Raw genomic sequence first — 25,728 nt, 5'->3', positions numbered from 1 at the left:
GGGACATGCTGGAAATCTGATTGGAAAAGTGAGGAAATTGGTTATTGCCGCCAGAAGCCCTAAAATTGATTCCATCTTGAAGAGACGTGCTGGGAAAGAAGCAATTGACGATCCAGCCACTCGGTGAGGCAGCATGTTTTCAATGATTGAGCGATTGCTTGAACTAAAACCTTTTCTCTCAGGTTCCCCACACCTCGGCTGAGGTTGCGCCAGGTCGCCGCTGCAAGGCAGCACCTCAGGCCAAGTCACCGCGGGACCTTCCACCCAGATTGCCAGTGGTGGGCAGCGTCCAGGAGGTCTCACGGGGCCCGACCCATGCGCAGGGGCTCGCAGCAGCCCCGTATTGGGACAGGGAGCAGACACCGCTGGGCCTGGAGATTGCCGAGAGGGAAAGAAGGAAGGCGGAGCTGGTGGCCCGCACCATTGAAGAAAAGGAGCGCCTTCGAAGAGCCACCTTCCGGGTGCCGGGCCTGAGATACGAGGGACAGGTCCGGCGATTTGATACCCGAAGGGGGTATGGCTTAATTTATGAACCGGGCCTGGAGGCCGAAGTTTTCGTGGCCCGGAGACATGTGAATGATCGCCTACCGGAAGACCAACCCAGCCGCAATCTGCTCCCCGGTGACCTCGTCAATTACACCCGACATTGTGGGGAGAGGGGATGGTACACCCTGGGTGTCCAGCTGAGAGTAGGCCAGGGGCTTCAAGCGCCCGCTCAGCCCTCTACCCCGGTCAGTGAGCTGGATCTGAAGTGAAGTCGGCGGTTCCCCCGCCAAAAAGTTGTCCCTGTTGGGACCATCAGCACCGTTGTTGTTAACAAGTTGAAAGTTTTGAATGATAAGTGAAGATTAATCAACCGAAGAAGTTTACCTGATTGAACCGTGATTAAACCGGCCGTTACCGGCAACTGTTGTCCTCGTAGGGACTATCTGCAACCATTGCGTAAAGAACTGCTTACGGACAAGCCCGAGAACTTGCAGAGCAACCACAAACTTAGTGGAATGTAAATAAAAATGTGTTTTGGCTTGACACAGTTACCGCCTCCGGAGAGGCTGATTTGGGAGGATGGGCCTGGAGGAAAGGGATGGCCCAGGCCCGCCACTACCGTAACCGGTGGCAATCCTCCGGGGGTTCAGGGGTCCCCTTGGACGCGGGTCCCCTGAAAGAGACAGAACCCGCTCGGGCAACTTGGTGCTGGACTGGGGTCAAGGGGTGTTGCCCGCTTCTTAGGAGCAGCATCAGGGCCAGGTTGTTTGGGTGGGAGAAGAGCGGAAGCCGTACCGTTGAAACTGTTTATAATGTTTTTACATGTTTTACCGTTTTTACTCTTTTTCAGTTGTGAAAATAAAACCGGTGATGGACGGGCAGCCCGCGGATGGTCTGCATTTTACTAAGGGGGAATGTGGCGCCCTGGACAAGCCAGGTCGTCACAGGTACTACACCAACACACCCCGGCTAGGCACACCGAAGTCAAACACAAATCCTTGTTGCCTTCCTCCAGGGGCTGATGTCCACACCAGGGGGTGGGCCAGGCAGTTGGTCCCGCCCACCGAGGAGTTCACAGTCCTGGAGGCGGGAAAAGGGATCAGTTTAGAGTTGAGTTAGAGAGAGTGAAGTTGTAGGAGAGGGGACTGACCGTGTCCGGGTGTGTGGCCCGGGCACCCAGCAAGGTTGGCAGACGGTGGTGACCGTCTGCAGGAGAGGCTGATTAGAGTGAACCGTACGGACCGGGGACGGGCGGTGGCCCGCCGGTACCGGATCGGGGAGTGAAGAGAAGCCAGCACCATTCGGCAGGGCCTACGGACCCCGACCAGGCTAGGAGTCGCCGTAAAACCGGTCAAATCCGTTAGCGAAGGGAACCTCCGGGGTTTCCCAGCAGCCAAGACCTGATTGAAGGCAACAGCTCACACCGTAGAGGGAAACACAGTCACCGCCAAGGCTACAGTTCCCAGGGCCAGAGGCTGCGGGCAAAACTGGCTCCCTCAGCATCCATCCAAGCTGGGGAGCGGGTTACCGGTGGGAAGCCATTGGAACGTAAACACAACACAGGTGCAGGGAAAGGCAGTCACCATCAACCTGCCGGGAGGAGAACAACCGCAGCTGCCTGTGGGACCCGTCCATCCAGCCGTTTGTTTGACCAGAGACTCTGTGTGAATTACTGGCTGAGTGAGTACCACCGTGCCGTGCGGCACAGCGCTGCCCCCGCGACCCTGCACCTCACCAGGCCCCGTAACCCGCCTGCCGTTCCTCCCTCACCGGGCCCCGGGACAACCAACCCCCCTACCCACGGAGGGGAAGAACAACAACTAAGCTGCTCCCTGTCGTCGCTCCCGGGATCCCCGTCCAGAGCAGCGGTGGGGTAACAACCTCACCACAACCGTGGGTGGCGTCACGGACAATATCCCCAAACCACACCACCCCCTTTCACTCACGGGCGAGGAACGCCGCCCGAGAACCCGGGATACGGCCCACCGCTTGAGCCACCACCGAGCAGTAGCAGCAGCCGCAGCGTCCCCTCCTCCGCCCGCGACACATACACTACCCCTCCATACACCACTGCCTCCCTCAGTACGGTGCCTTCCTCCTCCATGCACCACTGCCTCCCTCAGTACGGTGCCTTCCTCCTCCATGCACCACTGCCTCCCTCAGTATGATGCCTTAAGCTGCTTTCACACATCCGGCTTTTGCAATGCGGCACAATCCGGCACTTTGCAGGAAAACCGCAACCGTTTTTTTTGCTGCCGGTTGCGTTTTTCCTGCATAGACTTTAATTAGTGCCGCATTGTGCCGCATGGGCTTGCGTTCGGTCCGGTTTTTGCCGCATGCGGCAGATTTAGCCGATGCGGCGGCCGGATGGAACGTTCCCTGGCACGTTTTTTGCTCCGGCAAAAAAAACCGCATTGCGCCGCATCCAGCCGATGCGGCGCTTTTCCCAATGCATCCCTATGGATGCCGGATGCGGCACGATGCGGCAAAAACCGCATCCGGCCGCCGCATGCGGTTTTTGCCTCTGCGCATGCTCAGTAGCATGCCGCAAGCGGCAAAAACCGGACCGGCCGCATGTAAAAAACTTATGCAAAGGATGCGGTGTTTTCACCGCATCCGTTGCATAGGCTTCACAGCCGGATTGAGCCGCAGAGCTCAAACCGGATGTGTGAAAGCAGCCTTACTTTTCCATACGCCGCCTTTGTCTGTACGACATTGCAAAGTTTTTCCTAAAGCCTCTTTTTTTTTAGTGTTTTTCATCATTTCCTTAGTAAATTTCTAATGGTTTGGACCTCCGGTGGGGCTTTTTTGTACATTTTTCTTATTGGCATTTTCCAGACGCTTTTTTTTTTTTAATATATACATATAAATTTATTCCACAATGGGGGAAAACCCACTTGTGGTTTCTCCAGCAGATCCCTGACACAGATCCCCCCCCCCCATTCTGCGGGCCTACAGATGTAATATGGGGCCACTACAGCTTTTACCCCATTCAGGTCTCTGGTCACAGTGTCTCCGCTGACTGTACGGGATACACCAGTGGTGCAGCTGCTGTGAGGACACAGCCCGGCTCCATCACTGCCGGCACTCCTCGGTGTACCGGCCACAGCCGGGCTCAGCTCCTCTCACCAAAGTACAGAGTCGGAGCTGACACACTGTACAGACCCCCGAGCTGTGCGCCTGTGCTATGGGGCCGCAGGTCTGTAGACAGCAGTGGGCACAGCGCCCACCTCCGCAGACAATGGCATCCCCTGCACAGCACACAGCGCCGCACTGATCCCCGCACCGAGAGCCGCAGACAACATGGCGCACTTGAGGAGGGAGCCGTACTCACTGCGCTCTGCCGGAGAGGTCTGCAGCCGAGGCGGAGGACGGGCGGAGAGCTGCCTGCCAGAGAAGCACCGATACAATATGGCGCGGGCCCAGCAGCATCCGCAATGGAGCTCGGGAAGATGCCGCACACAGTGAGGGGAGGGGAGGAGGAGGCGGAAAGGGAAGGACGGGAAGAGGCGACGACACAAGGCAGCGGCCGCCACACACGGAGGAGCAGGGACATGTCAGGAGGTGAGTGCGGTACACCGGCAGTGTGCACAGGGACATAGACGGATGGCGGCTTATCAGTGCCGGGTATTTAGCACTGTGCACGGAATATAGCAGCGTGTATGTACAGGCTCTATAGCTGACAGTGCGTGTGCATATATATATACTGTACATACATATAGTGGCGTAACTAGAGTTTGATGGGCCCCGGTGCAAAGTTTGGATCTCCCCTCCCCACGTACACCGACACTTGGGGTATAGGATAATGACACTGACACTCGGGGTACAGGATAATGATGCTGACACTTGGCTCTTACCCTCAGCACCCAGGTTTCCCATGATCTGAAATCCCTCGATCAGCACCCAGCTTTCCTATGTTCTGATATCCATCTTGTCCTCGGCACCCAGCTTCCCCATGCTCTGCTATACATCTTTACTGTAGCAACAAGTGAACAAGTCCTGCACCGCCTGCCCTCAGATTACCTCCAAGTTCAGTGGCTCACGTGCTGATGACTGCCATGTAGCGCTGGTTTGCAGGCGCAGCGTGCTGGTCGGTATTGAGCAGCTAGGAGATCCAACAACAGGAAGATGAAAAATCGACCGCAAACAGCTGCTATGCCAAACAATTTCTTTTTTATTCAAGCGTTCTTTTCATCGGTTTCATACTGATGAAAAGAACGCTTGAATAAAAAAGAAATTGTTTGGCATAGCAGCTGTTTGCGGTCGATTTTTCATCTTCCTGTTGTTGGATCTGCTATACATCTTTCCCTCAGCACCCAGCTTTCTCATATCAGAGCATGGGAAAGCTGGGTGCTGAGAGAAGTATAGCAGAGCATGGGAAAGCTGGGTGCTGAGAGATGTACAGCAGAGCATGGGAAAGCTGGGTGCTGAGAGAAGTATAGCAGAGCATGGGAAAGCTGGGTGCTGAGAGATGTATAGCAGAGCATGGGAAAGCTGGGTGCTGAGAGAAGTATAGCAGAGCATGGGAAAGCTGGGTGCTGAGAGAAGTATAGCAGAGCATGGGAAAGCTGGGTGCTGAGAGAAGTATAGCAGAGCATGGGAAAGCTGGGTGCTGAGAGAAGTATAGCAGAGCATGGGAAAGCTGGGTGCTGAGAGATGTACAGCAGAGCATGGGAAAGCTGGGTGCTGAGAGAAGTATAGCAGAGCATGGGAAAGCTGGGTGCTGAGAGAAGTATAGCAGAGCATGGGAAAGCTGGGTGCTGAGAGAAGTATAGCAGAGCATGGGAAAGCTGGGTGCTGAGAGATGTATAGCAGAGCATGGGAAAGCTGGGTGCTGAGAGAAGTATAGCAGAGCATGGGAAAGCTGGGTGCTGAGAGAAGTATAGCAGAGCATGGGAAAGCTGGGTGCTGAGAGAAGTATAGCAGAGCATGGGAAAGCTGGGTGCTGAGAGAAGTATAGCAGAGCATGGGAAAGCTGGGTGCTGAGAGAAGTATAGCAGAGCATGGGAAAGCTGGGTGCTGAGAGATGTACAGCAGAGCATGGGAAAGCTGGGTGCTGAGAGAAGTATAGCAGAGCATGGGAAAGCTGGGTGCTGAGAGAAGTATAGCAGAGCATGGGAAAGCTGGGTGCTGAGAGATGTACAGCAGAGCATTGGAAAGCTTGGTGCTGAGAGAAGTATAGCAGAGCATGGGAAAGCTGGGTGCTGAGAGATGTACAGCAGAGCATGGGAAAGCTGGGTGCTGAGAGAAGTATAGCAGAGCATGGGAAAGCTGGGTGCTGAGAGAAGTATAGCAGAGCATGGGAAAGCTGGGTGCTGAGAGAAGTATAGCAGAGCATGGGAAAGCTGGGTGCTGAGAGATGTACAGCAGAGCATGGGAAAGAGCCCTTTTCCCTCAGCACAAAACGTTCCCATCCCCTGATTGTATCTTTGTCCCCCCTCGTATATAGTTCTCCAAATACAGTAATGGCCCTCGCATAGCCTTCCATATAGTATAAAGGGACCTATATAACCCTTCATATATTAGAATGCAGCTCCATAGTCCTCCATGTATTATAATGCATTTCCCATAGTCCTCCATATATTAAAATTCACCCCATAGTCCTCCATGTATAAGTAGCCCTCCAATTATTATTATGGAATTACCATAGTTATCCATGTATTATAATTCACTCCATAGTTCTCCATATATTAGAATGAACCCCATATTACTTCATATATTATGCTGCACCCCATAGTACTTCATATACTGCACCACATAGTCCTTCATGTTTTATAATGCGCCCCCATAGTCCATGTATAGGGTAGGCTCCATAGTCCTCCATATATTATAACAGACCTGGGCAATGGGCGGCCCGCGGGCCACATCCGGCCCGCCTACCCTCTGTGACCGGCCCGCCCGTCATACTCAGAGTTGGAGGCGTGGCTCGGGAGGGAGCGTGTGGTACCCGATGTAACTCCATTACCACTCTCAGTTACGAGCTTTTCAGCAGTTACATCGGGAACCACGCGCTCACACCCCCGCCCCCTGCAGCGTCATTACAGGGCATGATCGCGCTCGTATCAGCGCGAGGGAGACGCTGCAGGTGGGGAGGTACTATGTGCTCCCTCCCCCGCAACGTCATTACAGGTCATGATCGCGCTCCTATCAGCGCGAGGGAGATGCTGCAGGTGGGGAGGTACTATGTGCTCCCTCCCCCGCCCCCTGCAGCGTCATTACAGAGCATGAGTGCGCTCCTATCAGCACGAGGGAGATGCTGCAGGTGGGGAGGTACTATGTGCTCCCGCCCCCTGCAGCGTCATTACAGAGCATGAGTGCGCTCCTATCAGCGCGAGGGAGATGCTGCAGGTGGGGAGGTACTATGTGCTCCCTCCCCCGCCCCCTTCAGCGTCATTACAGAGCATGAGCGCGCTCGTATCAGCGCGAGGGAGACGCTGCAGGTGGTGGGGCACTATGTGCTCCCTCCCCCGCTCCCTGCAACGTCATTACAGGGCATTATTGCGTCGCCATTACAGGGCCTATTCACACTCCCATTGGTATGAGGGAGATGCTGCAGCTGGACCCCATATACCTGCTGTGTAGCAGTATCTGCAGAGATCCGTGACCTCAGAGACTGAGGGCTGCAGTAATAAGTCCTTCCTGCCTGCTATGTAGTTATTGCCCGAATCCAGAGAATGTTTAGGGATTTGTGACAGATAAATCGGTGACAGGCAGAGCAAGCACGTCCAGATACACCTGTGACAGGCAGAGCAAGCACGTCCAGATACACCGGTGACAGGCAGAGCAAGCACGTCCAGATACACCTGTGACAGGCAGAGCAAGCACGTCCAGATACACCTGTGACAGGCAGAGCAAGCACGTCCAGATAAATCGGTGACAGGCAGAGCAAGCACGTCCAGATAAATCGGTGACAGGCAGAGCAAGCACGTCCAGATACACCGGTGACAGGCAGAGCAAGCACGTCCAGATACACCTGTGACAGGCAGAGCAAGCACGTCCAGATACACCGGTGACAGGCAGAGCAAGCACGTCCAGATACACCTGTGACAGGCAGAGCAAGCACGTCCAGATACACCTGTGACAGGCAGAGCAAGCACGTCCAGATAAATCGGTGACAGGCAGAGCAAGCACGTCCAGATAAATCGGTGACAGGCAGAGCAAGCACGTCCAGATACACCGGTGACAGGCAGAGCAAGCACGTCCAGATACACCGGTGACAGACAGAGCAAGCACGTCCAGATAAATCGGTGACAGGCAGAGCAAGCACGTCCAGATACACCTGTGACAGGCAGAGCAAGCACGTCCAGATAAATCGGTGACAGGCAGAGCAAGCACGTCCAGATACACCGGTGACAGGCAGAGCAAGCACGTCCAGATACACCGGTGACAGACAGCACGTCCAGATACACCGGTGACAGGCAGAGCAAGCACGTCCAGATACACCTGTGACAGGCAGAGAAAGCACGTCCAGATACACCGGTGACAGGCAGAGCAAGCACGTCCAGATACACCTGTGACAGGCAGAGCAAGCACGTCCAGATACACCTGTGACAGGCAGAGCAAGCACGTCCAGATACACCTGTGACAGGCAGAGCAAGCACGTCCAGATACACCGGTGACAGGCAGAGCAAGCACGTCCAGATACACCTGTGACAGGCAGAGCAAGCACGTCCAGATACACCGGTGACAGGCAGAGCAAGCACGTCCAGATACACCGGTGACAGGCAGAGCAAGCACGTCCAGATACACCGGTGACAGGCAGAGCAAGCACGTCCATATACACCGGTGACAGGCAGAGCAAGCACGTCCATATACACCGGTGACAGGCAGAGCAAGCACGTCCAGATACACCGGTGACAGGCAGAGCAAGCACGTCCAGACACACCGGTGACAGGCAGAGCAAGCACGTCCAGACACACCGGTGACAGGCAGAGCAAGCACGTCCAGACACACCGGTGACAGGCAGAGCAAGCACGTCCAGACACACCGGTGACAGGCAGAGCAAGCACGTCCAGATACACTGGTGACAGACAGCACGTCCAGATACACCTGTGACAGGCAGAGCAAGCACGTCCAGATACACCGGTGACAGACAGCACGTCCAGATACACCGGTGACAGACAGCACGTCCAGATACACCGGTGACAGGCAGAGCAAGCACGTCCAGATACACCGGTGACAGGCAGAGCAAGCACGCCCAGATACACCGGTGACAGGCAGAGCAAGCACGCCCAGATACACCGGTGACAGGCAGAGCAAGCACGTCCAGATACACCGGTGACAGGCAGAGCAAGCACGTCCAGATACACCGGTGACAGGCAGAGCAAGCACGTCCAGACACACCGTTGCCAGGTAGACTGTCGGATATTACAGAGCCCGGCTGCGCGTTATACGTTGTCCTGCTCCCGTCTATTGCTGCCATAACCCCACTAAGTGCAGTCCCTGTACATACGTCAAGGTGGGACCCAGCTTCACCCACATTTTCTCTACACCACTTCAAGCCAGAGGCCATCTTCTGCAGGATAAGCTCAGTGTCAGCAACACTCTGAACATTACGTTTAATAACTACAACTACTACTTTTTATCAATTGTGGTGAGTGATCGGGGCTGGTAACTGAGAAGATGTCTTTTACTAAGGCTCCTTTTGAAGTGGTTTAATGAGCACATAAGTATGTAGAGCGCATCTAGTAAGTGTGGATACAGGGTGGTTATATACAAGTCATACCCAGATCTGATTATACTCGCGTTTCTTTATTGTTGCTGTCTGTGCTCTCTTCTTGGGGCAGCATACTTCTGCTGGGCTATAGTATTATATGGAAACAGCTTGCTGTGTATTACTCTATTAGCCAAGGTTAGCTGTTAGCCCTTAAATATCTGTAACGTTAAAAAAAGAAAGATTGATGGAGAATGCAGAGTTTTTAACAAGGAATGGACTTCTAAATATTTATTTACTGAAGCCAAAGGTAAAGCTGTGTGCTTAGTATGTGGAGAGCAGATAGCTGTGTTTAAAGATGACAATTTGAATCGCCATTACGAGACTAAACACGCAGAGAAATACAAAAACCTGACGGAGAGAGAGCGGTCACGGGCATCTGCAGATTTGCTAGCAAAACTGCAAAGGCAGCAAGGATTTTTTACAAAGCTCCACTCTTCCAGGGATGCAGCCGTCAGGACAAGCTTTGTAATATCCCACAAAATTGCAAGAAACAGTAAGCCATTCTCTGATGGGGAGTTTGTCAAAGAATGTTTGGTGGACTCTGCAGCGCTAATTTGTCCTGAGAAAAAAGAAGCGTTTGCAAATGTGCCCCTCTCCAGGCGAACCGTCACAAGACGGGTCGAAGACATCGCAGGGGATTTGGAGCTTCAGCTGCAAAACAAAGTGGATAATTTTATTTTTTTTTCCCAGGCTCTGGATGAGAGTTGTGATGTCCGTGATACAGCCCAGTTACTTATCTTTCTACATGGAATAACAAAAAACTTTGAGATGATTGAAGAGCTGGCAGCTATGCGATCAATGAAAGGTACCACGATAGGGAGTGATTTGTTCACCGAAGTGAATGCATCCATGGACAAACTGGGACTAAAATGGAACAAATTAGTAAGCGTTACAACCGATGGCTGTCCAAATCTGACAGGGAAAAATGTCGGACTTTTGAAGCGGATGCAAGATAAAGTGAATGAAATAAACCCAGAACAGAAATTGATATTTTTGCATTGCATTATTCATCAGGAAGCGCTGTGCAAGTCGGTGCTAAAAATCAGCCATGTTGTTGATGTTGTAACTAAGACAGTTAATTTCATCAGGGCAAGAGCACTGAATCAGACAATTTGTTGCACTGTTGGAGGAGCATGAAAGTGAACATAGTGACATAGGCTACCATACAGCTGTGAGATGGCTCAGCCTTGGAAAGGTGCTTAAAAGAGTATGGGACCTGAGAGCTCAGATTGAGGAGTTTTTCAAGACGAAAGGCAAGGACAAGCACTGGCTTTAGGTTATATACGAAAATCCTGGTGATTGGTTCCCTTTAAGAAGACCTCCGGCTGTAATGTCAACCCATTAGCTCCCCGCAATTGTGTAATGGTGGCTCTAATGGGTACATAAAATGAGCCTACCTCCATAACTCAAGTCGTCACTCCGCAATCTTGCTAGAAAAATACTTCCCGTCACCATGGTTTTTAAAGGCTGTACTTCATTGTAGCCAATCTAAGTTACCCCCTCAGTTAAAATGTTCCTCTCCATTTAAATATACTATTGCATCCTGTAGGATATTAATGAAAAAATATAAATTGTCTTTTAGAATTTCAAAGTATCTTCCAATATGGAACAACCCTAAGTTTAGACAAGGTAATGAGAATAAACTATTCTGGTAATGAAGGATCCAAAACATTGGTCATCTCTTGCATAACTTAGAGTCAAGATGGTTGAGGAGGGAAGACATAATCGACAAATACGGACTTAGCCCCAGCCAAGCTATTCAATATGAGCAAATAAAACATTCCTTCCTAAATGTTCTAAAAGACGTTAGGAATTAGGGCGTAATAATGTCGATAATCTTCTGCCACGATATGCACCCTCTGCCTCGATTTCGTCCTTGTATACTGTAATGAGAGAGGATTTGCTAGACATACACCCAGACATTTTTTAAGCAATGGGAAAACAACTTAACGACCTGGACATTGGGACTAAAATAAGGGATGGGTGGAATGTCATACGAAAACATGTTCTTAATGAACAATGGAGGGAGACTAAATCTAAAATCATGTATAGAGCCATCTATGCTTTCGACCTTCCAGCTACCCCTCTTTAACCAGACAGGATCACTCGATGCTGAAATGCAAAACTCCCTCTACCGATTTGCCCAGTCAACAGAATTTTGGGAGGTGATTACTAAATGTGATGAAACTAACTGGTCCCTTAAGCTCACGCTAACGCATACGTTGATTCTGTTTCATTATTGGTTGGAAAATAACGAGAGGACGAGTAGCTGGCGTTTTTCCACCTCGTCTCCTCCATGTGGTGTTGCTTTTCTGAAAAAGGCTTCCTTTCTCGCCTTTTCATTGGGGGACACAGACAGTGGATATTATGGTGTCTCCAGGGAGGCTTGACACTAGATTTGCAAAAGTGTTAGCTCCTACCCCCACAGCATATACCCTAGCTAGGCAGGAAACTAGCTCAGTTTTTTCCTAGTGTCAGCAGGGAGGCTGACATGTCTGGACTGAGCTCCACCAGAGGTGCCTCAGGCCAGCTTATTTTTACTTTTTATTTTGTTTTTCTTTTCTTATTCATTCTATTTTGGATAGGGGCAATACCAGGGTGCCTTGCCACCCCCGTTCCCCCCGTGTACGGAAACCTGGCATGCACAAGCCGTCAGTGTTCCCTCGCGCCCAAGTGGTCGGGTCTGCGTACCCCTCCAGGCTCTCTGGAAGCACCTCACACCAAGGTAGCTCCAGAGGGCTAGCAGAGCCGAGGACCTGCTTCAGCCTTGACCCGAAGATGCGTCCCCGAGATCCCCGCATCCCAGGACCGACGCGTCTTCAGACGGAGCCAGGAGCAGGTAGGGAGACGACGAGTCATCTGTCCCCTGCATCCAAACCGCCGCCTGGAAAGGCGCCGGTGGGGCGATGCAGGCCGTGATCCCAGGGAAGCATCATTAATTTAGCTCCCGGCGTCGGCCTGCATTCTAGCAACGCCCCCTCCACTGCTATATAGAAGCTGCTCCCTCAAGTGGGCCGTCTCTCCCCTCCATGCTGCCAGAGAACACTGGACGCCATTACATGTGGGGAGCAGACACGGGTGAGATCGCCTCCTTGACTCTGCGATTCTGCAGCACTATATACCGCTCTGCTCAGTGGTATATCCCTGTCTTTCTAGCGGTGTGTGTCTGCTGGCTGGCGGTGTATATCAGCTTTTAGTGGTATATACTGACTGTGTCTGCAGGTATATACCGACTGTTTGACAGGGTGTGCTACTTTACTCGGTATACACCGGCTCTGCATAGCAGTCATTTATAATACTGCTAGCAGCTCCTCACCCACAGCAGTCCCTTTATAATACTGCTAGAGGCTCACTGTACTTATTGTGGAACTGTTGCTGACATGCGGAACCGCAAGGGTGATAAAGCTTCCCAGGCATCCTCTACGGACCTGTACTATGCTTGTACCACCTGTGGACGCTCGTTTTCTAATGGCCGAAGCTATCCACTATGCCGGGGCTGCGATGCCCCTACTACCGTGTCACAACAGCCTCCGCTGCCGGACCAGGAGGTCGTGCAGTCTGTGGATTTGGCTGCGGCCACTATCCAGGCAGTACCCCAGTTTGATGACGTTACTCCTGCCTGGGCTCTTCTAATATCTAAAGAGGTTAGATGACCTGGCCGCTCAGATATCCCAGCCTTCCACAGGCTCTCACAGCCTTCCCCCCGGCTCAGCTCCCCCAGGGGAGCCCGCCTTCGTCTGGTGTCTCGTTCCCAGTACGTAAAAAGGCTGTCTCCAAAAGGCGCCATTGCGACCGTTACGTCTCGTCCGACTCGGACGATGATCAGTCTGACTCAGGTTCCGTGACCTTTAGTAGTCACGATTCCCGAGACTTTGACTCTGGTTCAGATGTCCCTTCTGAGTCTAGACATATGGAAGACACATTAATTTCGGCTGTCAATCACTCTGTCGATTTCTGATCAGCCTTCGGACCCGACTTCTCAGTCGGCAATCAAGCGGGCCAAGAAGCCTCCTAAGTCCTTTGCCCAGGATCCGATTTTTCAGCAAATCATATCTAAACGGTGGGATCACCCTGATAGGAGGTTTAATAAAAAATCCTCCTCTTCATTCGCTTAACCCTTTCCATCGGAACTGGTTAAGCTCTGGTCAGTACCCCGCGTTGTGGATCCGCCAGTATCCAGGCTGGCTAAACACACGGTTATGTCTGTCTCAGACACCGCCTCTCTCAAGGACTCGTCCGACCGTGCAGTTGATGCTGTGGTCAAATCTATTTTCCAGGCTTCAGGCTCCTCTCTGCGCCCCGTTTGCCTTGACATGGGTGGCGAGAGCTATGAGTGTGTGGAGTGGGAACTTGCGCAAGTTGCTTCGCTCTTGCAATATTCCTTCAGAGGCTCTTGAGATCCTTGATTTGTTCTCTCTAGGCTCTAATTACTTGCTTCACGGCGCCTTAGATGCAGCTAGTTTGTCAGCCCTAACGGCAGCCAACGCTGTTTTTGCGCATAGAGTCCTGTGGCTAAAGATATGGAACGCGGACAGTGCCTCCAAGAAATCCCTGTCCACACTCCCCTTCCAGGGTCTTCGTCTGTTTGGAGAATCCCTGGACAAGCTTATATCTGAGATGACGGGTGGTAAAAGTACCATTCTACCACAAAAGCGACCTGTATCCAAAAATTTTAAAAAGTCTTCTTGGCGCAGGCAGTCCTTTCGGCCCGCCCCCCCAAAAACCATCACAGGGGTCGTCGCAACACTCAGATCGGGGATCTGGTCCCTCAAGGGACTTTTCCTGGCGTTCCCACTCCAGGCAATCTAAACCCAAGGGACCTCGCCCCGCGAAGGCCCCTTCAGCATGACGCCGGGTACCCCTCAGAGCCGACTCCTGTTGGAGGGCGGCTTCTGCTTTTTCGGGATATCTGGCTAGACCATACTCACGATGCTTGGGTTCGCGAAATTGTCACCTCAGGTTACAAGATCGATTTCCATTCCCTACCGGCCAACAGGTTTCTGCGTTCTCGGCTTCCAAAGTCCACAACGCAAAGCCAGGCCTTATGTCAGGCCATAGCCTCTGTGCAAAAAGCAAACGTTATCATTCCAGTGCCCCTGGAACAGCGCAGCAAAGGTTTCTATTCAAACCTCTTTGTCGTCCCCAAAAAAGATGGCTCTGTCCGTCCTATCCTGGACCTCAAAAGGCTAAACAGATCCGTACGGATTCGGACCTTCCGAATGGAGTCCTTGAGAGCAGTACTAGCTGCTATGGAACCGGGAGAATTCCTAGCTTCCATAGACATTCAAGATGCTTATTTACACATTCCCATATGTGTATCGCGTCAACGGTTCCTTTGTTTTGCCATAGGACACCGTCATTTCCAATTCAGGGCCCTTCCCTTTGGACTGGCTACTGCGCCTCGGGTCTTCACAAAGGTCATGGCAGCCGTCATGTCCATTTTACACTCCAGAGGCGTCCTGGTCGTTTCCTATTTGGACGACCTACTTATTAGGCTATGTCCGCATGTTGCTTTTTACCTGCTTTTTACCTGCTTTTTTGCTGCTTTTTCAACTGCAGCGTTTAATGCCAAAATGGTTGTGTTCTGCTTTTCAAGCAAAGTCTATGGTAATTTGGGTTTCTTGTCCGCACTATGCAGTTCAAACTGCAGCCTTTTTGTTGCAGAACTTTGGTCAAAAACTCAGCTTTGCAGTGCAAAACCCAAATGGCAAAAACAAATGGCTAGGGTGGCTTCTCAACTTCAACAAGTCATCCTTCATTCCTCATCAGCGCATCACCTTTTTAGGTATGCTGATAGACACGGTTCAGGCCTGGGGTTTTTCTTCCAGAAGACAAGAGGTCTTCCCTGATCCGGGCCGCCCAATCCCTCCGCTCCCGCCATTACACATCCCTCCGGAGTGGGATGAGAGTGTTAGGCAAGATGGTAGCAGTCATGGAAGCCGTGTCGTTTGCTCAATTCCATTTGCGCCCTCTACAACTGGATCTTCTGTCCTCTTGGGACAAGAATCCAGCCTCTAGACCGGTCAGTCCGCTTATCTCGGACTGCGCTCAGCTCCCTCATCAGGTGGACTCAGGTCTCATCCCTATCTCAGGGAAAGTCCTTCCGCCCTGTCCACTGGCACGTAGTCACAACAGATGCCAGCCTGTTAGGCTGGGGGGGCGGTGTTTCTCCACCACACTGCTCACGGACGCTGGTCTCACCCCGAGCGATCCCTTCATATCAACGTTCTGGAGATCAGGGCCATATTTTTGGCCCTTCAAACCTTTCAACCCCTTCTTCTGGGCCTCCCGCTTCGGATCCAGTCAGACAATGCCACGGCTGTGGCTTACGTCAACCGTCAGGGAGGAACTCGCAGCAGGGCAGCGATGAAAGAAGTCTCCAGGATTCTTCTTTGGGCAGAGATGCACATTCCCATTATTTCAGCTGTCCATATTCCGGGGATAGACAACTGGGCCGCAGACTTTCTCAGCAGGCAAGGTCTAGCAGCAGGGGAATGGTCCCTCCACGACGAGGTGTTCCATCAGATCACTCTTCGTTGGGGGCTCCCAGATGTGGACCTCATGGCGTCTCGGCTAAGCGCCAAAGTACATCCCTTCGTATCCCGGTCGAGAGACCCGCTAGCGCTCCGCTCAGACGCTCTAGTCCTCCCGTGGTCGCAGTTTCGCCTGCCATATGTTTTACTTCCGTTCCCTCTCATTCCGAGAGTAATCAAGAAAATCAAAGCGGAGGGAATCCCGGTGATCCTCGTAGCCCCGGACTGGTCCAGAAGAGCCTGGTTTCCAGAGCTCCTCCATCTTATCGGCGACACTCCCTGGCGTCTTCCCGACCGCCCGGATCTTCTGTCGCAAGGTCCAATATTCCACCAGAATACAGCACAGCTGCATTTGACGGCGTGGCGCTTGAATCCTTGATTCTAGCCAAATCGCGTCTTTCTTCCAGGGTAGTTCATACCATGCTTAATGCTCGCAAGCCTTCCTCCGCCAGCATTTATCACAGGACCTGGAAGACCTATCTGTCCTGGTGTGACCGTCATAATCGGTCGCCCCTTACCTTTTCAATCCCTAATGTTCTTGCCTTTTTGCAAGATGGTCTGGACTCGGGTCTTGCTCTCAATACCCTTAAAGGACAAGTTTCTACCTTGTCATTTTTTTTTCCAGAAGCAGCTGGCTTCTCGCCCTTAGGTCCGTACCTTTCTTCAAGGGGTGGCGCATTTGGTCCCCCCTTATCGTCAACTCTTAGATCCCTGGGATCTGAATTTGGTTCTCGGAGCTATTCAGCTTCCTCCTTTCGAACCCTTGAGCAAAATCTCTCTTCAACGACTTTCTTGGAAAGTTGCCTTTTTAGTCGCTATTACCTCTATCAGGCGAGTGTCCGAACTGGCAGCTCTGTCCTGTCGCTCACCTTACCTGATATTCCATCATGATAAGGTGGTCCTTCGGCCTTCCCCCGCCTTCCTTCCGAAGGTCGTATCCTCTTTCCACCTGAACGAGGATATTGTGTTGCCGTCATTCTGCCCGGCCCCGATCCACTCCTTTTGAGAAAGCCCTTCACACTCTCGCTCTTGTCACGGCTCTGCGGATCTACATCTCCAGAACAGCGCCGTTGCGCAAGTCCGATGCCCTTTTCGTCCTCTCAGAAGGACACAAAAAGGGCGACTGGGCTTCCAAATCCACGATTTCTCGATGGATCAGGACTGCCATCTGTGAAACTTACAAAGCACGAGGTGTCGTTCCCCCTCAATCTGTGCAGGCCCACTCTACACGAGCAGTGGGTGCCTCCTGGGCTATCCGCCATCAGGCTTCGGCGGCCCAACTTTGCAAGGCCGCTACCTGGTCCAGTGTGCACATGTTTACAAAATTCTACAGAGTGCATATGCATGCCTCTGCGGATGCTGCTCTTGGAAGACCAGTCCTTCAGGCGGCAGTGGCCCATTTATAAGTGGCCACTGCTCGATTTGTTGACCGTGTTGATATGTGTTCACTGCAGTTGCAGTTGTTAGTCAGCTCTTAGTCTGATGTTATACACTGTTAATAGTTCAGTTCCCACCCAGGGACTGCTTTGGGACGTCCCACTGTCTGTGTCCCCCAATGAAAAGCCGAGAAAGGAAATGACATTTTTGTGTACTCACCGTAAAATGTCTTCCTTGGAGCCTTTCATTGGGGGACACAGCTCCCGCCCTTGTGGTTTTGGTTGTCCTTCTCCTACTGCTTTTACACCAAACTCAGCTCCTCCCCCCACAGCATATACCCTAGCTAGGCAGGAAACTAGCTAACACTTTTGCAAATCGTGTCAAGCCTCCCTGGAGACACCATAATACCCACTGTCTGTGTCCCCCAATGAAAGGCTCCAAGGAAGACATTTTACGGTGAGTACACAAAAATGTCATTATTAACCACTGGATGGATCCTACTACTCCTTCACTTAACAAATTCTTAGAATAATCGAAACATTTATTACACTTGGAGAGGTGAGAAGCTGAAAAAAAAAAAAAGCGGATATCTAAATATTTCAAAATTTGGAAGTCATTCATTGAGACATATTGTACTGCAGATGAGATGCTTCACATAGTCACACCTTTTAAAGATTCAGCATGGTACCACATGGAGAAGTTGAGTGGATCACAAGGGAAGCTGGAGATTAATGCCTCTTAGGTTGAAACTTTGTTTTTTATGGAATGGCTTGGAGAGGTGTATATTTCAGCATATATGTACATACTTTCTGCAAATGCCTATATTGTTTGAATATATATGTTTGGAAAATTTTGTTTTATTGGATCAATACTTGTACCGCTATTTAAACAAAAAAAATGCCTACATCGTGCAGTAAATATCCCTGACAATGATTGACAGTGGCATTTAACAGCTGGGAGAGGCAGATGATGGCTGAATATCACATGCATTTGCCAGGGAAGATGCAGGCTCAGTTTGCGAGCCCGCATCAGAGTGTGGTAGCTGGCATATGATGCAAATGTCATATATCGGTAAGGGATTAATAAAATATCAATGGAAAAACTGCTGTAGAAACTATTGGTACAGCTGTAAATGGTCGCTATCCTTTCAACAAACGTTATAAAACTTATGAAACAAATATACAATATGGCTTTCTTCACTCATGTTTAAGTTATCTTTATTGCGTTTTATTATTTTCAAAGGCTAAACATGGGTATGTAATTCACAGTGAAAAAACTACTGCTGGATTTTCATGAAATCATTGGAATCCTTTATTAGGCCCTGTGCGCACTTGCCGGTTTTTGCCGCGGATTTCCTGCGGTTTTGCTGCATGTTTCGCTGCATGTTATGTTCATAACATCTCTGCAGTGATTCACCAGCAAAACCTATGGGAAAAAAAATGCTGTGCGCACTATGCCGATTTTGACAGCTGCATGTTTTGCGGTATTTCACTCCATTGACTGCAATGTAATCGTGAAATCCCGCAGGGAATAACGCAGGCAGCAAATTCTGTGCGGTTCTTTGCGTTTTCCTGCGTTATTCCCTCCAGTATTTCACGGTTTACCTGCGGTAATGTTCATCGCTGCCCTGCGGTTTGCAGGGAAGTGATGTCATTATGACAGGAAGAGGAAGCTGAGCAGAGGATAAACACACACAACACACACACACACACACACACACACACACACACACACACACACACACACATATCACAGACATAGAATAATACACACACATCACACTCACACACAGACATATAGAATACACATAGAAAGCAAACGGACAAATAGAAAAAAAAACACGTGGTCTTCGCTGTATTTTTACCGTCCAGCCGAGGTAAGCACACAGCGGCCGCCCGGTATTCTCAGGCTGGGGAGGGTGAGGGGCAGGGTTAATGCCCCCTCCCCGCCTCCCGCAGACGAGAATCAGCCCGCAGCTGCCCCGGGACTGTCGCATCCATTATGCGGCAGTCCCGGAGTGTCCCCAGCTCTTCCAGATGCCGTGATGCGGTGGCAGTCAGGGTAATAAGGAGTAATGGCGGCGGATCGCCGCCACTAAAGCCTGCTTTACACGTTGCAATTAGTTGTACAATCGCATTTGCGATGTGACACGCCCAGGTTGCATACGGGATCTTATGAGATCGTACGTAGGTCGTTCATTTGCTGTCACACGAGCGTTAGTAGTCTATGTTAAATTGATCAATTTTATGTGTGATCCTTTAGATCATGTGTTCTGTGACGTATGCATTGGGCACCTTTTTTTTTTTTTATTTTTTTTTTTTATTTATTGACTTGACAAGCGTGTGTAATGTGTAGGGATGCGTTTTTACTATGTCATCTGCCATTCGGCTCTGCTACATGGCCGCTGACAGCAGACACAGACAGAGCCGCACTGTCAGAATGAACTCGGGTGAACTTTACCCGACTTCATGGTCATGCTGCGGCTCACCAGTGACCGCTAAACTCCTGAGTAACTGAATTGAGCAGCCCTCTCTCATATACTTACCGATCCCCGGCGCTGCACGGCATTCACACTGCTCCGGCGGCTTTTACTATTTTGAAAAAGCCGGCCGCCCATTAAACAATCTCGTATTCCCTGCTTTCCCCGCCCACCGGCGCCTATGATTGGTTACAGTGAGACACGCCCCCACGCTGAGTGACAGGTGTCACACTGCACCCAATCACAGCAGCCGGTGGGCGTGTCTATACTGTGTAGTGAAATAAATAATTAAATAATTAAAAAAAACGGCGTGCGGTCCCCCCAATTTTAAAACCAGCCAGATAAAGCCATACGGCTGAAGGCTGGTATTCTCAGGATGGGGAGCCCCACGTTATTGGGAGCCCCCCAGCCTAACAATATCAGCCAACAGCCGCCCAGAATTGCCGCATACATTATATGCGACAGTTCTGGGACTGTACCCGCCTCTTCCCGATTTGCCCTGGTGCGTTGGCAAATCGGGGTAATAAGGAGTTATTGGCAGCCGATAGCTGCCAATAAGTCCTAGATTAATCATGTCAGGCGTCTATGAGACACCTTCCATGATTAATCTGTAAATTACAGTAAATAAACACACACACCCGAAAAAATCCTTTATTAGAAATAAAAAACACAAACACATTCCCTGGTTCACCACTTTAATAAGCCCGAAAAGCCCTCCATGTCTGGCGGAATCCAGGATGGTCCAGCGTCGCTTCCAGCGCTGCTGCATGGAGGTGACCGGAGCAGCAGACACAGCTGCTCCTGTCACTTCCACACAGCAACTGAAGACAGCCGCGCAATCAGCTGAGCTGTCACTGAGGTTACCCGCTGTCACTGGATCCAGCGGTGGATGCAGCGGTGGCCGCGGGTAACCTCAGTGACAGCTCAGCTGATCGCGCTACTCACCGCCGCTCCTCTCACCTCCACGCAGCAACTGAGGTGAGTAGCGCGATCAGCTGAGCTGTCACTGAGGTTACCCGTGGCCACCGCTGGATCCACCGCTGGATCCAGTGACAGCGGGTAACCTCAGTGACAGCTCAGCTGATCGCGCTGTCTGCACTTGCTGCGTGGAGGTGACAGGAGCGGCGGTGTATTCTGCAGCTCCAGTCACCTCCATGCAGCAGCGCTGGAAGCGACGCTGGAGCATCCTGGATTACGCCGGACATGGAGGGCTTTTTGGGGCTGATTAAAGTGGTTAACCAGGGTATATGTTTGTGTTTTTTTATTTCTAATAAATGATTTTTTCGGGTGGGTGTGTTTATTTACTGTAATTTACAGATTAATCATGGAAGGAATCTCGGGGAGACGCCTGACATGATTAATCTAGGACTTATTGGCAGCTATGGGCTGCCAATAACTCCTTATTACCCCGATTTGCCAACGCACCAGGGCAAATCGGGAAGAGCCGGGTACAGTCCCAGAACTGTCGCATCTAATGTATGCGGCAATTCTGGGCGGCTGTTGGCTGATATTGTTAGGCTGGGGGGCTCCCCATAACGTGGAGCTCCCCATCCTGAGAATACCAGCCTTCAGCCGTATGGCTTTATCTGGCTGGTTTTAAAATTCGGGGGACCGCACGCCGTTTTTATAATTATTTATTTATTTCACTACACAGTATAGACACGCCCACCGGCTGCTGTGATTGGGTGCAGTGTGACACCTGTCACTCAGCGTGGGGGCGTGTCTCACTGTAACCAATCATAGGCACCGGTGGGCGGGGATAGCAGGGAATACGAGATTGTTTAATGGGCGGCCGGCTTTTTCAAAACAGTAAAAGCCGCCGGAGCAGTGTGAACGCCGTGCAGCGCCGGGGATCGGTGAGTATATGAGAGAGAGGGATAGACTGACATGGACAGAGAGAGAGGGACAGAGATAGTGACCGACTGACAGAGATTAGTGAATGACAGACATTGTAAGGTGCTTCAGAATGCAGCTTTTCAGCTGCGCTCTGAAGCGGACCTTTTTTAAGCTGCGGTGCAGAGCGCACACCTGCGCACATAGCATCAGACACCAAAATCGTATGAGGGATGTCACACGTTACAATTGACTAGGTTCGTGCAACAAAACGCTCAATTCTAGACAAAGATACGATGTGTTTGCGATCAACGGTTTTGCGTTCAATCCTGATCGCACGTAGATGTCACACGCAGATACCTCACAAACGATGCCGAATGTGCGTCACTTACAACTTGACCCCAACGACGGATTGTGAGATATATTGAAGCGTGTGTAGCGGGCTTAAGTCCAGGCTTGATCATGGCAGCGTCTATGTGACAGCTGACATGATCAACCCGTAAGTAAAGTGAATAAACACACACTTAAAAATCCTTTATTTTAAATAAAACACAAAAAAGCCTCCTCTTTCACCCCTTTATTAACCTTTCCCAAAACAAAGCTCCGACGTAATCCACGTCCTGCGATGCTTGCATCCAGCCGCGACTGACGCTGACACTGCTGAATGCAGCCTCGCAGCGAGACAGCGGAGGTAACCACAGGTCATTTCCCACGGCCGGTAATGTGAACTCACTACCGCTCGGGAGAAATGCAGCGTGTGCTCACAGGGACTCTATCTACGGTATCTATCCCTCTATCTATTCTTCTCTCTGTCTATCTATCTCAGAAGGAAATTACTTTTTTTTTTTTTTTCTTCAATGTGCTTTATTGCATTGAATGCATTAAAACACATGTAGCAACCCGCACGCGGCAATACCGCGGTCAAACCGCATGCGGTTTTCGGGTGCGGATTGCCGCGTTTTTTTTATCGCGGGTGCGGAAAATGTATGTGCATATCAACAGGTGATGGTAGCATCATGTTGACACATTTCGACAAGTGGCGGTTTTAGAAGATGTGTGAGTGACACTAGCACAGTCCCCTGATTACAATTCGTTTGAGTGTTGTGCTAGAAGCTGTGGGGCTGTACTGATGTCACTGCTTCTATATCTGATCTTACTCCTCTGCCACCGTTGCTTCTGTGAAAGAAGACGTTGTCGGGAAGCGATGTGATGGCACTACTTGCACTCCTATCCCACAGCATCTATCAATATTGATCCCAGGATGTCTTCACAAGGGGGCGAAGATGCAAGAAACTAGTAAGTAACTGCAACGCCGCACCCTGGTGATGTACTGTTCCGGTAGGAGACACTGCAGGAAGTGAGTGCAGCTCCAGCCTCCTGACTCCTCTCAAACAAAATATTACAGGAAGTGAAGTAAAATAAAAACAAAACACACATTTAGGGATTGGCTTGATATTGAGAAATGTAGGGTATTGTGTAATAAAGATAATTACAAAAGTGCTTTGGTTGTAAAAATAGATATGTAGAAAATACATTTTAGATGTCTGATCACATTTATAACTCCCCTCATTGAGCTCAAATGTCTGGTGTCAAGTAGTTAATTCCCATCATTGTACTCTTTGCCTCAGCTTCTCATTTTCTGTCTTCCATAAGACCTTTTTTCTCTCTTTTTTTGTTTTTGTTTTTTTTTTTCATATCAGCCATCTTTTTATTGAAATAAAATCTCATTGGAATACAACCTATAACCATTCATAGCATATATTAGAGGTGGTGACTTCGCAACAGAAAAACATAGGGTTGAGGTGAGAAAATGAGGGAAAGATGGGGATACACAGCTGTTTGTTGCATAATGAAATAGTAAACATTTTTATTTGTAGAATTGAATAAAACATCAATCCCACTACTATAGAAAAAATATTAATATGTGAGCGCTTTTCCTACATGTTTCGAACTGAAACTCGGTCTTTACTCATGGAAACATGAGGGCAGAGGAAGGAGAGGCATCTAAAAGTACGTACATATGAAATTCCTGACCCCATCTTATATTACAGCGTAAAATCATCCAGACTTTACTTATCTCACTCTTTATCCAATCCTAATAAAAATAATATTTTTTTAAACTGGGTTTAAATTGCCGTCCATATTGCTGTTCCTTTGTGATTCAGGATACTAACACTTATTTTCTTCCTTAACAGCATGCCGTCGTGCATTGTGAATGGATGTAACAGCTCCTGGAAGATTAAAGATCCTGATTTAGTTCTGCATTCCTTTCCGAAGGACATAAATATAATTAAAAGATGGCTGATGAAGACACAGCAAGATTTCGGAGACTTCGATGCCATGTGCCAAAAAATTTTCATTAGTGCAAAAGGTGCCTTTCGTATCTGCTCCAAACACTTTAGTTTTGACTGTTACGAAGTCAGAGGAACAACTCGATGTTTGAAAAAAAATGCGCTCCCAACTGTATTTCCATCAGAGTCATGGGTCAACAAAACCACGAGATCCAAAAGTGTCAAGAAAGGTGAGAGACCAATGAGCAGCTTTGCAGGCATTGATCGCTTTGATCATTTATACGCTCGATCACCATCTCTTTCGTGTCCTAATACAATATCTGTGTCCATCGCTTCTCCTTCCAATGAGATTGACGTTGATTCTGAAGAAAGCTTATTAGAAGAACCTGCGGTGACCGTTATAGAATTACCGATTCACCACTCTTCTCGAGAGTCTCGTAGCAGAGGATGCTTAAGAAAGGGTACCCGCATGTGTCCTACTCGATCCATTGGTACTATGACTGAATTTTTTCCAGGTCAAGTTCATAAGTCCACACAAACGGATCCTTTATTTGGCACAAAAAACAAGAAAGTATTGGCTAATATATCCAAATCAAATAAATCACTGGGTATACAATGTCATGTAGTCGAAGAAGCAATACGTGGCACACTCATAAGCAGTAGGACGTCTGAAAATAACCTTAACCAGGAGTCACCACATGTTTGCACATCAAATACACCTCAGGTATGGATTGCACCCATACCCCCAAAATCCAGGAGGGTTATCTGCAGGCAATTAGAAAGACAACATCCAATATTTTATATGATCTAGAGGGAATTTTGGAGCTACCAGTTTGAAGACCAAAATGTTCATACTATATTGGAAGTCGGCTGTCACTGCACAACATACATACATATGGATAAAGAGGACTATAGTATATGGCAAAGAATAAGAAATATCAGTATAATAGGAGCTATAAGTGCAGTGCTGCCTCCAATGTAAACCTCCTGGAGCAAGCATAAAATGCCGAACAGCTGACAATCCAGATCTGGGCAGCATTCTTAATAGTCCAACACCGGACCAATGTACGTTGAATTCTCGCCAGGTCGCAGTTGCATCTTCTTTTTTTTTTTTGTTAATACAAATATGTATATACTTGTTGGAATTTTTTTAATATAATTTTTATTGTATTGTCACTGTCGATGGTTCAATCTGGAGTGAAATATTGGCCTATAACTAAGGAAGAATCTAATAAACTCTAATATTTTTCTTTTTAACATGTTTCTAATTGCATTCCTCAGTTTCCCAATATGTTGGATATACCCCTGTAAGTCTAACGATGGCATAGTAGATAACAAAATATTAATGGCCAAACCATTTTTTTCCTGATTGACATTATACGTGCCACAGGATATTGCCCTTTTATTTGCAGTCATTTTTGCTCTGTACTGAAATGCATACTAACAGAGTTTTCCCAGACTTTTACAAATGTCATTACTGTATAACCAGTGAGAGTCTGACCTCTGGGGCCCCCACTCCTTCTGAAAATGAAAGGTATCGGAGATCAACAAGCTTTTCTGAGTTGTCCCTGAACAACAGTGCTCCTGGGAGTCTCTCTGTGCAAGAAACTTTCTTTGGTGCCGTACACTTTCCCATTAACGCACCATGATTGATATATCTGTCATGAAGTATGTCAAGGACTTTGGAGTGAGCTCAGAAACATAGGCCACTACAGAAAGCAGATGCGGGCTACATTATATAGCTGCCCTCTGCCTCTTAACAGCAGAGATCGGCTTCCCTGCTGACCACTGCTGTTATCAGGGCTGTGGAGTCGGTAAGCCAAACCTCCGACTCCTCAATTTTCCTTGCACCGACTCCCACATATATTGCTTATATTTAAGTGAAACATTTATTATAGTACAATGTGAACCTCCAACAGACATTTAATCATTTTTATGATACAATAATCAAGATATTTAGAACATAAAATATATTTATTGGAATACAACTTTAGAACACAAAAAACTGTAATA

The 25,728-nt window shown here is 49.4% G+C and overlaps 2 protein-coding genes across 3 annotated transcripts in view; one reads left to right on the top strand and one right to left on the bottom strand.

Moving 5' to 3' along the window:
• RNF2 (ring finger protein 2) overlaps positions 1-3,903 on the bottom strand; it is a 28,768-nt gene extending 24,865 nt beyond the window's left edge. For both annotated transcript variants that reach the window (XM_075322021.1, XM_075322022.1), the window contains exon 1: positions 3,821-3,903. The gene's annotated coding sequence lies outside the window, so the exon portion shown is untranslated. The remainder of the gene's footprint in view (positions 1-3,820) is intronic.
• On the top strand, positions 3,539-24,972 carry LOC142249975 (uncharacterized). Its single transcript, XM_075322023.1, has 2 exons — positions 3,539-4,050; positions 23,620-24,972. Exon 2 carries the CDS (start codon positions 23,621-23,623, stop codon positions 24,524-24,526), a length of 906 nt encoding a protein of 301 aa, XP_075178138.1. The 5' UTR covers positions 3,539-4,050; position 23,620; the 3' UTR covers positions 24,527-24,972.
• The last annotated feature ends 756 nt before the right edge of the window (positions 24,973-25,728 follow it).

Source organism: Anomaloglossus baeobatrachus, chromosome 8 (genome assembly GCF_048569485.1).
Source record: "Anomaloglossus baeobatrachus isolate aAnoBae1 chromosome 8, aAnoBae1.hap1, whole genome shotgun sequence".
In the NCBI taxonomy this organism is placed as follows: domain Eukaryota; kingdom Metazoa; phylum Chordata; class Amphibia; order Anura; family Aromobatidae; genus Anomaloglossus; species Anomaloglossus baeobatrachus.
The sequence above is the reverse complement of the archived record's forward strand: the minus strand, read 5'-3'. Positions and strand labels throughout refer to the sequence as shown.